At 37.9% G+C, this 14,161-nt stretch overlaps 1 protein-coding gene across 1 annotated transcript in view; it reads left to right on the plus strand.

The window, feature by feature from the left end:
• L3MBTL4 (L3MBTL histone methyl-lysine binding protein 4) overlaps nt 1-14,161 on the plus strand; it is a 395,862-nt gene that overhangs the window by 102,658 nt on the left and 279,043 nt on the right. The window contains exon 10 of the mRNA XM_062199981.1: nt 3,664-3,774. Coding sequence (XP_062055965.1) covers nt 3,664-3,774 — 111 coding nt within the window. The remainder of the gene's footprint in view (nt 1-3,663; nt 3,775-14,161) is intronic.

Raw genomic sequence — 14,161 nt, forward strand, 5'->3', positions numbered from 1 at the left:
TGGTATTTTCATAACCAATTTGCGTTGCTTTTAGTGAACACTACAAAGTAGGTGACTCATTTGCTATTGTTCCTATATACAAATGTTGATATTCTTTCTTTTCTTGAAAAAACACTCTCAGGGCACACCAGAGGCAGTGCTGAAAGCCCCTCATCGAGGGCTGATTATTAAGCCTCCTTCCATTCTCATTCTATTAGCCTGCTGATTGAAAACTCTAAGCTTTCAAAGCATGACTTTCTCAGACTGAGTGTCTTTGATTCGATAACAAAATAGGCAAAATGTATGTAGTCTTTGTGTGTATTGTTTCACCCATTTTGCGGGAAACATCTTTTAATTTTTTTTTCAGTTTATTCAAAAGGCAGAGATCTTCCATGCCCTGGTTTACAGCCCAGTTGGGATATGGATGTCCCAAGCAGTATCTTAACCCTTACAACAAACACCCACTCCAGAAACATTTCTTTTACCAATTGTTAGAATACTAATTAGAAAAAAAAATCACTCATTTATTTGAGGGGTACGGAGGGAAGGAGAGAGAGAGAAATACCTATCCTCTGGTTCACTCCCCAAATGCCTGCAGTGTCCCCAGAATGGACAGGGAGCTGAAGCCAGGAGCTGGGAACTCAATTCAGGTCTCCCACATGGATGGAAGGATGCCAACTCCTTGGGCCATCACAACTGCCTTTGCAAGGTCTCCCCTGGCACGATCATACAGTCAGAAGCCCCGGCCTGGATTCAACCCCAGTGCTCTGATATGGAACAAAGGCATCTTAACTACTAGGTCAAATGCCTGACCCAGAATACTGATTTTTAAAGTTCAAATTTTCACTTATGTACAAGGCTGCTGAACTAAGTGTTTATTTGTAAGTGGTAGTGCTTGAATAGTCCAAGTACAGATATTGTGGTTCTAAAGTGGTAGTTTTCAAAACTCTCTTTCCTTTCACATCTAATCATTTGCCAGTCAGCAGGCTTCTACATGGGATTTCATTTTCTGAGAGTTCACTAGGGATCAAAAGGATTTGGGGAAATAGGTATAATAAAATTAAGAAGGCAAGAAGTGATGGAATACTACAAAGTATTCTAAGATCTACAGAAATTCATTGAGCACAAGAAACTGCCTTTGGTAGACTTTCCTTCCCTCTTGCTTCCTTTCAAAACTTTTACTTTTCCCAGCAGGAAAGTATAAAAATATAATCATGAAAAGATTTATTTAGAAAAGTGTCTTCCATTCTCTGTTATGAGATTATTGTGGATCTATTCAATTATAATATCTTTGACATGTTCAATGCTCAGAAATCACCCTTGTAGTTCAGGACAATGACCTTGGAGAGAACAAAGTCAGTATAATCCATTTAGTAGGTGTAATATTGCATTTAGAAGAACACATGCATCCACAAAAAGTTGAAGACAAACATATCAGATACTGATTATTCTCAGATATTATTAGGGTTTTATTTTCTGATACCATTGCTAGATTGTTAGTCCTTTCCAGTAAAATGAGCTGAACACTTTTGTATGTATTAGCTTTCTAAGAGAAACTTTTTTGCCAACCTAAGAAAACTCAGAGTTGTCTGATAGTTCCTTAGTGTGAATGATTGATCATTCCCACTTTTTTCGTACTCCATTCTCTTAATTGTTGCCTATGTGGTTGTCATTAAAAATTCTTGGTTCCCAGCATTTTAAGATTTGAAAAAAATCTTAGTGAAGTTTAACCCTCTAATGTTACAAAAGAAGTGGAAAAACAAAGGTTATGGTTTTAAATTACATTGTGGTATAATATTTTTTAAACTTTTATTTAATAAATATAAATTTGAAAGTACAGCTTTTGGATTATAGCAGTTTTCCCCCCATAACCACGCTCCTACCCACAAATCATCCCATTTCCTACTCCCTCTCCCATCCCATTCTTCATTAAGAGAGGGAGGAGATGTAAAGTTCGGCACATGCTCACTCGGACTTACCCCTAATGGTAGAGCTAGAAACGTGCCAGGGGATTCCAAATCCCATTAAATTGGCATGTACCAATGCCATCTTACTAGTTAAAGTGATCAGTTTAAGTTTATAATTGATCATGAAGGTAGGATTAAGTGTCAAAGGGATCATATAAACAAGACCAGTGTCTGTTAATAATAACTGATAGAATTAAAAAGGAGAGAATGATCCAAAATAGGAAGCGGGATACACAGAATATATATATATATATATATATATATATATATATATATATATATATATATTCATAGAATGGCAGATGCCCTAAACAGTACTCTGGCCTCAAAATCAGCCCTTAGGACTTTGAGATCTGGCCCATGAGAGTTCTCAGGCATGGAAAGCCAAGACACTGTGGCAAAAAAAAAAAAAATAAATAAATAAATAAATAAATTACCTAAATGAAAGATCTCTCTTAGTGAGATCCCAGAGGAAGGAAGGAATGGGCCATCAAAGAAGAAGGTACGTTTCTCTGAAGGGAGGAGAGAACTTCCACTTTTATTATGGCCTTGTCTAAATAATGTCGGAGTTTGTGGTATGATTTTAAAGCAATTTAACAGAGTTGAATTTATGAAACTTTTCTCTAAGCATATTTTAAATTTAGCTTTTGTTTTTAAGATGTATTTATTTATTTGAAACTCAGAGTTACACAGAGAGAGGCAGAGGCAGACAGAGAAAGAGGTCTTCCATCCACTGGTTCACTCCCCAATTGGCTGCAATGGTGGAGCTGCACCAATCCGAAGCCAGGAGTCAGGAATTTCTTCCCCATCTCCCACGTGGGTGCAGGGGCCCAAGAACTTGCGCCATCTTCTACTGCTTTCCCAGGCCATAGCAGAGAGCTGGATGGGGAGTAGAGCAGCCAGGACTCAAGCCAGTGCCCATATGGGATACTGGCACTGCAGGTGGTGGCTTTACCTGTTATGCCACGGCACTGGCCCCTTAAATTTAGTTCATAAAGGATTATGTCTGTCCTTTCAAAGTATTTATCAAATAATTCCGCCTTCAAAACCATACATTCCCAAACCAGGTCATTAGAATAGTCAACAATTCTTTAATTTTTGAAATTGATTTCAGAATAAAAGAAAAAAAATCTAAGTTAATATATGAACTGTAATAAAATTATTTTTTAACTTTTGGTAACCATTACTTAATCTGTGACTTAATAAAAAGTTATATTTTCATGTTTCTTTAAAATGAAAAAAAGACTCTCTTACGAGTTTTTGAAAACTGGGTATGATAAATGTGTTCTCTTAAAACTAAATTCCAGTGGTTAAAGACCACATGCGGGTTGGTATTGTGGCACAACGGGTTAAGGTGCTGCCTGGGAAGCCAGATTCCATCCAATTCCTGGCTGTTCCACTTCCTATCCAGCTCCTTACTAATGCATCTGAGAAAAGCAATGAAGATGGTCCAAGCACTTGAATCCCTGCCACCCACTTGGAAGACCTGGATGAGTTACAGGCTCCAGTTGTTGGCCTGGTCCAGCCCCCTGATGTTGGGTCCATTTAGGGAGTGCACCAGCGGATGGAATATCTCTTTCCCTCTCTCTCTGTGACTCTGCCTTTCAAACAAATAAATCCTTTAAAAGACCTCATGTGTTCAAAACTAATCTTTGAGAAAAAAATTAATAGCATATTTGAGTTGATGGATTTTACATTATTTGTTGTAATATTACAGAGATTGCCTCATGGTTTTCTGCCAAATATGAAACTTGAAGTTGTGGATAAACGAAACCCCAGGTTGATTCGCGTTGCTTCGATTACAGATGTTGATGACCAAAGAGTAAAGGTATACACTTTAAATTACTATGTTATATGTTGGTATTTTTTCCCACACTTCTTTTGTTTCCCCATCTTCCTGTTCTCTTTACCTTCCAATTTTTCATTCATCTACCCAGTGGTTTTCTAAGAAGGAAAGCTATTCTGTATCTGACCTTGAAGACTAACCTCGACCAAGATGGGACTAGGGATAATAGGATGGCTAAAGTGGGAGGCAGTGTAACTGACACACAGGCATTTTGAAGTGCTGATTTATGTGTACAGTAGGAGAAAACCTTGGCTGGGTCTTCCTTTCTAGTAACTACCTTCAAGGAGAGATTCCCAGCTCTGGTGTATCTGGGTGTGCAACGGGAAATCTATAGATTAGATATGACCGACTTTGAGAGGGAGTCTGACGCTTTCTGTCTGATTTGCTGCTTAGACTTTTTCCATCAACTCTCCTTTTAAAAGTTTCAATTTTGTTGGCATTATCAGGTTTTTCTTGAAATTGTCATTAAACACCCTGTCAAGAACAATTAAACATTTCTTTGTAAAAATAAATAAATAAATAAAAACACTTTATTCACTATAGCCAAAACACAAGGTTAGCTTTTGAATTAAAGATTTGATTAACTGATTTGTAGAGTATCCTTGTTAATGATGTTCTAAATACATCTTCAAAATGAAGTTTTCCTGAAATGAAAGCTTTTTATCTTTTTTATTTAGAGAACTGAAAGCACATTGGAATTCAGTCAATCTTCTACAGCATGGGACAGTTGAAAAAATAATTTTCCACACAAACTCAGATTATTATCAAAACAAAATGATTGAAATCAACTAGTTTTAAAAGACACTATGTTGAAAGATATATTTAAGTCTGATATACAGTTTGATATAATTTAAAGGAAATGTTATTTGATATATCTATAATTTGAAAGTAATATCTGATTTATTTTATAGAGAATAATCAGACCTAAATTTTGGTAAAGTTTAGAGATGAATGTCCAGCGTGGCCATTGATTCAATAGCAAATATTGACAATGTCGTTCATTCTAACAAATATAAATAGTGGATCTGTTAAATTCCATTCAGGGATAATATAATATAGACATTTTCTTCCTTAACACCTTATTATTACTGTTTTATTTTAAACTAAATTTTATGCATACTGTTAAATTCTTTTGTTTTTTTTGTTTACTTTTATGGAACTTTTTATGGTAATGAATTCTGGTAACTGATTTGTAAATTGAGTCATATTTCATCATTAACTTTTATTATTAACTTTTATTTTAAAATTGTTGATTCTAGGAAAAGCTTGATCTTAATAGCATATCAAATAATACCTAGAATTTAATTGACAAACTATTATTTTTATTCATGAGATAGAAGGTATAGTAACCGTTAATTGTTTGCTGCTGGCTTATTATGGGGCATGCTGGACTAACCTGTTACCTAAAAATATGCTAGGAAAATCTTTTACTATTAAAGTGAACTCATGCTTCTTATTTACCGTCTCAGCATTCGCCTCTTTAAATCTCTGAGCATTTAATAGATTTTTCCAAAAAAATTTTTCACCATCTCCTTATTCTTTTTCTTTCATGGTAGTTTCTCTGTCCTTTATTGGAGGAAAATGAGTTGAAAAGTATCTGGGGACTCTGAGAGGATTATACCCATAATTGTTATCTCTGTGGCATAATGGAAATCCTGTTAGGGTTTTGGGACTAAATTAAGATGTGTCTGCCCTGTGAAGTGGTGACTTAAAAATGTGAAATAAATTTTTCCACATATTATTTAGTCCATCAGAATCTGTCACTCTTGATGGACATTAATGTCCTAAGGCTTGCTGACTGCTGAAGCTGTTTACAGCCTATTCCTAACAAATTCTGTCCACCTCGATCTGTCTAGTCCTGCAGTTGGGTAGACAGTTATCTTTTCCCATAAGGCTGAGAGGGAAAGACTATATCTGTTTCCTGACCATTTTCCAAATAGAGAAGAATCAAAAGTAGCAGCATAGGGAGCAGGCATTAATTTATAATTTATTCTGGTTAAGATGCCTCTATCCCAATTTAGGATTTCTGGGTTCAATTTCTGGCTCCAGCTCCTGACTTCAACTTGCTGCTGATGTATAAAAAGGTAGTGGAGATGGCTCAAGTAGTTGTGTCCCTGCAAGCTACATGACAGACCCAGGTTGTGGTCCCAGCTCCTGGTTTTGGTCCTGGCTATTGCAGGCATTTGGGGTAGTGAACCAGTGAATGCAAGTTCTCTCTCTGTCTTTAGCCACCTGTTTTGTCTATCTCTTTCTGTCTCTCAAATATAAACAAATGATAATAAAAATATTGTCTTAAGATTTACTTATCAGTTTTTCTAAGGTGGAAAAGACATTGAAAATGAGTGTCAGATTTTTATCTCTGAATTCTTATTAAAGGAGATCTCTTCTTTGCCTGGCATATTTCTTTATTTTTCAGTTAATTTGTTGATCATCCCATTCAGTAATTTTCTCCTTTAAAGTCAGTATCGTTCAAAGATTATTTTTTACTCCCTGGTACATAATAGATGCTTAATATTTGTGTGACTTATTGAGGAGTGAGTGAAGGAGTGAATGATGCTAAACATTCTTTGAATCATAATCAGTTTTGGTCAAAAAGCACCCCTCCCTGATTCTTAGTTTGTGTCCCAATTACTCTTTCACTAGAAATTAAATTCACCATAATATAGCAGAAAGAGCCTCAGGAAAGGACTGCTCTGGGTTTGAATTCCAACTGACTCTTATATAACTGTGTTATTGACTTGGTGAAGTTACTCAACTTATTTGATCTTTTCTTATCTATAACGTGATGTGATTAATACAGCTACCTTCTAGGATTTTTTTGTGAAAATTCAGTAAAGTACAATGCACGTAAGATTTCTAAAACTTTATAGGCACCTCAGTAGTGGCTGCCACTGTTAATAGTTAGTGCAAATGCCCTGTGCAGCTCTCCCAGGGTGTATTTATTTTCTGGGTTGATGAAGGAGCCTCATGAAAGTATTTAGCATCTGTAGATGGGCAAAGGAAAAGTTCACACGGTTTGGTGTAAAAGGCTTGGAGCTTAGGGCAGACATTTGGCATCTTGGACAAAGCATCCAAGCACCACTTGGGATTCTCACATATCATGTGGGACAGAGTGCCTGGTTTGAGTCCTGGCTGCTCAGCTCTGTCCAGCTTCCTCCTAATGTGCTTCCTGGGAGGCAACAGATGATGGCAGAAGTACTTGACTCCCTGCAACTCACTTGGGAGACTAAGTTTTGGTTCCTGGCTTCAGCCTGGCCCAACCCTGGCTGTTGCAGGCATTCTGGGGAGTGAAACAACATGACAGGAGCTCTTTTAATGTCTGTCTCTGTCCCTGTCTCTAACTTGGACTCTCAAATAAAATGAAAATAAATAAATAAAATTTAAAAAAAAAAAAAACAGGGACTTTGACTGGTGTCTCCCTTGGAAATGTGAACCCAAACAAATGTGATTGAGCTGCATGCTTCAGTCTGTGAGTGAGGTTAGCTTGTTCTATCAGGAACTACAGTAATAACAGTGGCAGCAGTGATGATGGCTCTGGTGGCTTTACATGCGTTCATGTGTCCTCACCTCAACCATGAGAGATAGGTGCTGTTATTATACCCATTTTACAGATGAGGGAACTGAAGCCCAGAGAGGTTAAGCTATCGATCCAAGGTCACAAGTTGGTTTATCAGGCAACAGAATTTTACATTCTAGCTTTCAAACAGAGTTTTCCGACTTGAGCGCTGATAATCTCCCTACTCCTTCTACTCTTATGTTCTCATTTGTATCCTAATTTACCCTCTTCTGAGTGAAGAATAGATGTGTCACATTAGGAGTAGAGACCTCAGCCACCACTGTATTTTGTTGTCTTTGTTTTCTGCAGGCTTGCATGTGGAGCTAGCATTCCCTTACTTCATTCCTTTTTACATGTATGTAGCTTCCCTTATGTGATTTATGAGTTCTATTTTTATAACTGCTCTTTGGAGATATAATTCATATACCATAAAATTCAATGCTCTTGATTATCTTCACAAAAATTTATATTTATCACCATGAAGTTTAGAACATTTTTGTATTTTTATCACTCCAAAAATGAAACCATGCCCCGTTAACAGTTATTCCTCTTTGTACTCTCCCTCAATTTGCCTATTCTGGGCATTTCACATAATTAATACATGACTGCCTTTTGTTTGACATAAAGTTTTCAATGTCTGTTCGTGTGATAGCAGGTGTCAGTACTTAATTTCCATTTCATTGCCAATGTTTGTTGTATAGACATACCACATTTGGTCTGTCCCCGTATCAGTTGATAGGCATTGGTGGTCTCCATTTTGGGGCTGTTTTGAATAATGGTGCTATGAACATTCAAGCACCTTCTTGTGTGGCATGTGTTTTCATTTCTCTTGGGTTTATATCTGAGAGTGAACTCTCTAAGTCCTGTGATAACTATGTTCAGAATTTTAAGGAACTACTGAAATGTTTTCCCACATAGCTGCATCATTTTATGTCCCCATTAGAAGTATATGAGCGTTCCTGTTTCTTTACATCTTTACCAACACTTGTTACTATCTGGTATTCTGTTTTCTTTTGTTTTGTCTTGTTTTAGCTATCCTAGTAGGTCTTATGTTCTTTAGATCCAGAAATCCTGAGTTATCATTGTTTTCATATGCCCATTAGTAATATCATGGCCAAAATAAGTTGTTGCATGGTTTCAGTAGCAGAAGCAGTAAGCGTGGTGCAGGTAGTGGTACAAGAATCAGAAGTAACAGAAGTAATAATAGTAGAGTAGGAGCTTCCTGTAACCATGTACTGTGCTCTGGGCACTTAGCTAAATGTGATGTGAGTCAGCTCTTTCTCTTCACATCACCTGTTTTAGGTCGGTGTTCTTCCTGCTGTGCAGCTGGCACAGAGAGCTAAGGAATCTGACCAATGTTTCAAGGAGTTAGGGCTTCTCCACCCAAAGTCAATGTTCTCTACATGTGAGCAGTTACTGTGATAAGCTAATTGGAGATCATGAATTGTCTAGATGCAGGATGAGCCAGGGGCAGCCTAACTATAGATACTCTACTCTCTTGGACTCATGAATCCACTTATCCTAGTCAGCCCTGATATTTTACTTTTTATTCTGGAAATATTAGTGATCATGCATGCTTCATGGGTAGGCGAATCTTGAGGTTTTACTTGCTATGGCAGGATTTGAAGATGCTATTTTCCCTTTGTATTGATACTAGCCTTATTAATTACCATGGTTACTCTCAATAAATATTAATGATACATTCAGTGTATCTTGTTCAATTGTAGTGAGCTATTAGGTTTAATAATTATTCCTTTGGTTTCACAGTGAACTCTGTCACATCTGAAAGCCCATTATTGTCACCTTATCAGGAAATGCACATTAAATTGCAATAGACAAATGGATGCTTTTAGAAAGTTTTGTCTTTCTTTGAGGGGAGAAAGTATTCTTCTACAAGTAAATGTAAAGGGAGGACTTAAATCAGAGTAATACTTGATAAATATTTGCCCTGTGGGAACTTCAGCTAAGCTGTGAAATGAATTATAAATGAATTCCAAATAGATACTTTAGGAAGTTCTACTGAATCATTAATAAATTGGGTCTTTTCAGCAGGTCTTTTCATATTTAATGCATTAACTGGATGTAGTTGTGGCATTTCCAAATGAAGTAAGAGCATCATGACCATGAGAAATCATCATGGTAAATTGTCCGCTTATATGACTAGAAACCATTTTGGATTTTAGGTTAGACCAGTAAGTTAAAAAACTTTTGTTTGAAAAAAACACCTGCAGGTGAATCAGTGCTAAGCAGAAGTCTAGTACAAGTCAGCGAATGCCCACTTTAATTAAGCATTGCCTGTGCTTTGGGAATGTCGCTTGACCCTGGTGAGTCCTGGTTTAATTATCTGTCAAGAAGAGAGCAGATTCAGGAGTAGGTCGTCCCACTTGCCAGTTTTTAGTTAGAGTGATTTTCGGGAATGACTTTCAAATATGAGGATAAGACAAGATACTAACAGAAAAAATAACCATCCTTTGAACTAAACTTCTAATTAATGACCACTACAGTGTCACAATGACTGATGACTGTCTTCATTTGGGAAGTACACTGGCATTGTTTTCAGAAAGTATTATGACCAATTAATAGAACTTTTGGAATAGGTGAAACTAAAAATATGTGTCAGCTCTGATTTCCAGAAAAATTGAAGCAGGTAGAGCGCGCTCCCTGGTGTAAGTGTGTTAGTGTAATTGTAGTTGCAACAGTAACACCAGTGATGGCTATTTATGTGCTTTACAGCTTCTTTCTCAGTCCTCACTGCCACCTTGTAAGGTGGATATTGGTGCAGAATCAGGCACAGAGAGCTTAAGTAACTTCCTCAAGAACACACAATATATAAATAGTAGGGCCAGGTGGGATCTGGAAGGCCTGGATCTACAGCCCAAGCTCCTAACTCAAGGTGCAGTTCCTTTTCTTTCTTTTTTTTAACTTTTTAATTTTTTATTTCATAAATGTGAATTTACAAAGTGCAACTTTTGTATTGTTGTGGCTTCCCCCCAACCTCCCTCCCTCCCGTGGCCCTCCCCTCTCCCTCTCCCATCCCGCCCTTTATCGAGTTTCATTTTCAATTACCTTCATATACTGAAGATCAACTTAGTATATACTAAGCAAGGATTTCAACAGGCTGCATTCATACAACCGCACAAGGTATAGGGTATTGTTCGACTAGTAGTGTTTTTTTTTTTTTGTTTTGTTTTTTTGACAGGCAGAGTGGATAGTGAGAGAGAGAGAGAGACAGAGAGAAAGGTCTTCCTTTTTGCTGTTGGTTCACCCTCCAATGGCCGCTGCGGACGGCGCATCTCGCTGATCCGAAGCCAGGAGCCAGGTGCTTCTCCTGGTCTCCCATGCGGGTGCAGGGCCCAAGGACTTGGGCCATCCTCCACTGCCTTCCCAGGCTATAGCAGAGAGCTGGCCTGGAAGAGGGGCAACCAGGATAGAATCCGGCGCCCCAGCCGGGACTAGAATCCGGTGTGCCAGCACCGCAAGGCGGAGGATTAGCCTGTTAAGCCATGGCGCCGGCCCTCGACTAGTAGTGTTTTTAAGTTTCATAGTAAAACACATTAAGGACAGAGATCCTACGTGGGGAGCATGTACCCAGTGACTCCCGTTGTTGATTTAACAATTGGCACTCTTATTTATGACGTCAGCAATCACCCGAGACTCTTGCTATGAGCTGTCTAGGCTATGGAAGCTCCTTGAGTTCACCGACTCTGAACTTGTTTAGTCAAGGCCGTGTCACAGTGAAGGTTCCTTCCTCCCTTCAGAGAAAGGTGCCTCTCTCCTTGATGGCCTGTTCCTTCTGCTGGGGTCTTGTTCACCAGGGTCTTTGATTTAGATTGTTTTTTGCCACCGTGTCATGGCTTTTCATGCCTGTGAGACTCTCATGGACCTTTTCAAAAACGAGCCAGTGAGTAAGTTTTTCTGGTTTTGAGGGTCTCATGGTTTCTAATGCAAATTCTGAATTCTGTTGTTTATCACAAAAGAAGCCAGACACAATATATGAATTAATGAATGATATGTTTGTCAGATGTCATGAAATATTCTTATTCTGATTTTCTCCAGCCATTTAAAAATGTAAAAACCATTTTCAGTTGTGGGATGCACAAAACACAAACAGTTAGGCCCTGTTTGGAGTGTGGACCATAGTTTTCCAATCCCTTTCTTAAGAGATATTGCATTGATTAGATTATGAGATGAATTATTAAGTTGTTATCTTTAGTATAAGTAGATTTGTGTCCTTGAATTACTCTTTTTTAAACTTTTATTTAATGAGTATAATTTCCAAAGTACAGCTTATGGATTACAGTGGCTTCCACCACCACCCATAACTTCCCTCCCATACCCCGCTCTCTCTCCCCTTCCAGTCACATCAAGATTCATTTTTAATTCTCTTTATATACAGAAAATCAGTTTAGTATATATTAAGTAAAGATTTCAACAGTTTGCACCCACACAGAAACACAAAGTGAAACATACTGTTTGAGTACTAGTTATAGCATCAAATCACAATGTACAGCACATTAAGGACAGAGATCCTACATGAGGAGTAGGTGCACAGTGACTCCTGTTGTTGACTTAACAAATTGACACTCTTGTTTATGGCGTCAGTAATCACACTAGGCTCTTCTCATGAGTTGCCAAGGCTATGGAAGCCTTTTGAGTTCACTGACTCTGATCATATTTGGACAAGGTCATAGTCAAAGTGCAAGTTCTCTCCTCCCTTCAGAGAAAGGTACTTCCTTCTTTGATGACCCGTTCTTTCCACTGGGATCTCACTCACAGAGATCTTTCATTTAGGTCATTTTTTTTTTTTGCCAGAGTGTCTTGGCTTTCCATGCCTGAAATACTCTCATAGGCTTTTCAGCCAGATCCGAATGCCTTAAGAGCTGATTCTGAGGCCAGAGTGCTGTTTAGGACATCTGCTATTCTATGAGACTGCTGTGTACCCCACTTCCCATGTTGGATCATTCTCTCCCTTTTTTATTCAATCAGTTAGTATTTTCAGACACTAGTCTTGTTTATTTGATCCCTTTGACTCTTAGTCCTATCATTATGATCAATTGTGAACAGAAATTGATCACTTTGACTAGTGAGATGGCATTGGTACATGCCACCTTGATGGGATTGAATTGGAATCCCCTGGTATGTTTCTAACTCTACCATTTGGGGCAAGTCTGATTGTGCATGTCCCAAATTGTACATCTCTTCCATCTCTTATTCCCACTCTTATATTTAGCAGGGATCACTTGTCAGTTAAGTTATAACATTTAAGAATAATTGTGTATTAATTACAGAATTCAACCAATAGTATTAAGTAGAACAAACCGAAAAAAAATACTAAAAGGGATAAAGTATTAAGTTGCTCATCAACAGTCAGGGCAAGGGCTGATCAAGTCACCATTTCTCATAGTGTCCATTTCACTTCAACAGGTTTTCTTTTTGGTGCTCAGTTAATTGTCACCGATCAGGGAGAACATATGATATTTGTCCCTCTGGGACTGGCTTATTTCACTCAGCATGATGTTTTCCAGATTCCTCCATTTTGTTGCAAATGACTGGATTTCATTTTTTTTATTGTTGTATAGTATTCTAGAGTACATACCCCATAATTTCTTTATCCAGTCTACTATTGATGGGCATTTAGGTTGATTCCAGGTCTTAGCTATTGTGAATTGAGCTGCAATAAACATTAAGGTGCAGATGGCTTTTTTGTTTGCCAAATTAATTTCCTTTGGGTAAATTCCAAGGAGTGGGATGGCTGGGTTGAATGATAGGGTTGTATTCAGGTTTTTGAGGAATCTCTAGACTGACTTGCATAGTGGCTTAACCAGTTTGCATTCCCACCAACAGTGGGTTAGTGTCCCTTTTCCCCCACATCCTCGCCAGCATCTGTTGTTGGTAGATTTCTGTATGTGAGCCATTCTGACTGGAGTGAGGTGAAACCTCATTGTGGTTTTGATTTGCATTTCCCTGATTGCTAGTGATCTTGAACATTTTTTCATGTGCCTGTTGGCCATTTGTATTTCCTATTTTGAAAAATGTCTATTTAGGTCCTTGGCCCATCTCTCAGTGGGTTGTTTGTTTTGTTGTTGTGGAGTTTCTTTATCTCATTGTAGATTCAAAGAACTCTACTAAGAGACTATTGGAACTCATAGAAGAGTTTGGCAAAGTAGCAGGATATAAAATCAATGCACAAAAATCAATAGCCTTTGTATACACAGGCAATGCCATGGCTGAGAAAAAACTTCTAAGATCAATCCCATTCACAATAGCTACAAAAACAATCAGATACCTTGGAATAAACTTAACCAAGGACGTTAAAGATCTCTACGATGAGAATTACAAAATCTTAAAGAAATAGAAGAGGATACCAAAAAATGGAAAAATCTCCCATGCTCATGGATTGGAAGAATCAACATCATCAAAATGTTCATTCTCCCAAAAGCAATTTATAGATTCAGTGTGATACCAATCAAAATACAAAAGACATTCTTCACAGATCTAGAAAAAATGATGCTGAAATTCATATGGAGACAAAGGAGACCTCGAATAGCTAAAGCAATCTTGTACAACAAAAACAAAGCCGGAGGCATCACAATACCAGTTTTCAGGGCATATTACAGGGCAGTTGTAATCAAAACAGCATGGCACTGGTACAGAAACAGATGGATAGACCAGTAGAACAGAATAGAAACACCAGAAATCAACCCAAACATCTACAGCCAACTTATATTTGATCAAGGATCTAAAACCAATTCCTGGAGCAAGGAGAGTCTATTCAATAAATGGTGCTGGGAAAACTGGATTTCCACGTGCAGA

The sequence above is a fragment of the Lepus europaeus genome, chromosome 9, assembly GCF_033115175.1.
Source record: "Lepus europaeus isolate LE1 chromosome 9, mLepTim1.pri, whole genome shotgun sequence".
Lineage (NCBI taxonomy): Eukaryota > Metazoa > Chordata > Mammalia > Lagomorpha > Leporidae > Lepus > Lepus europaeus.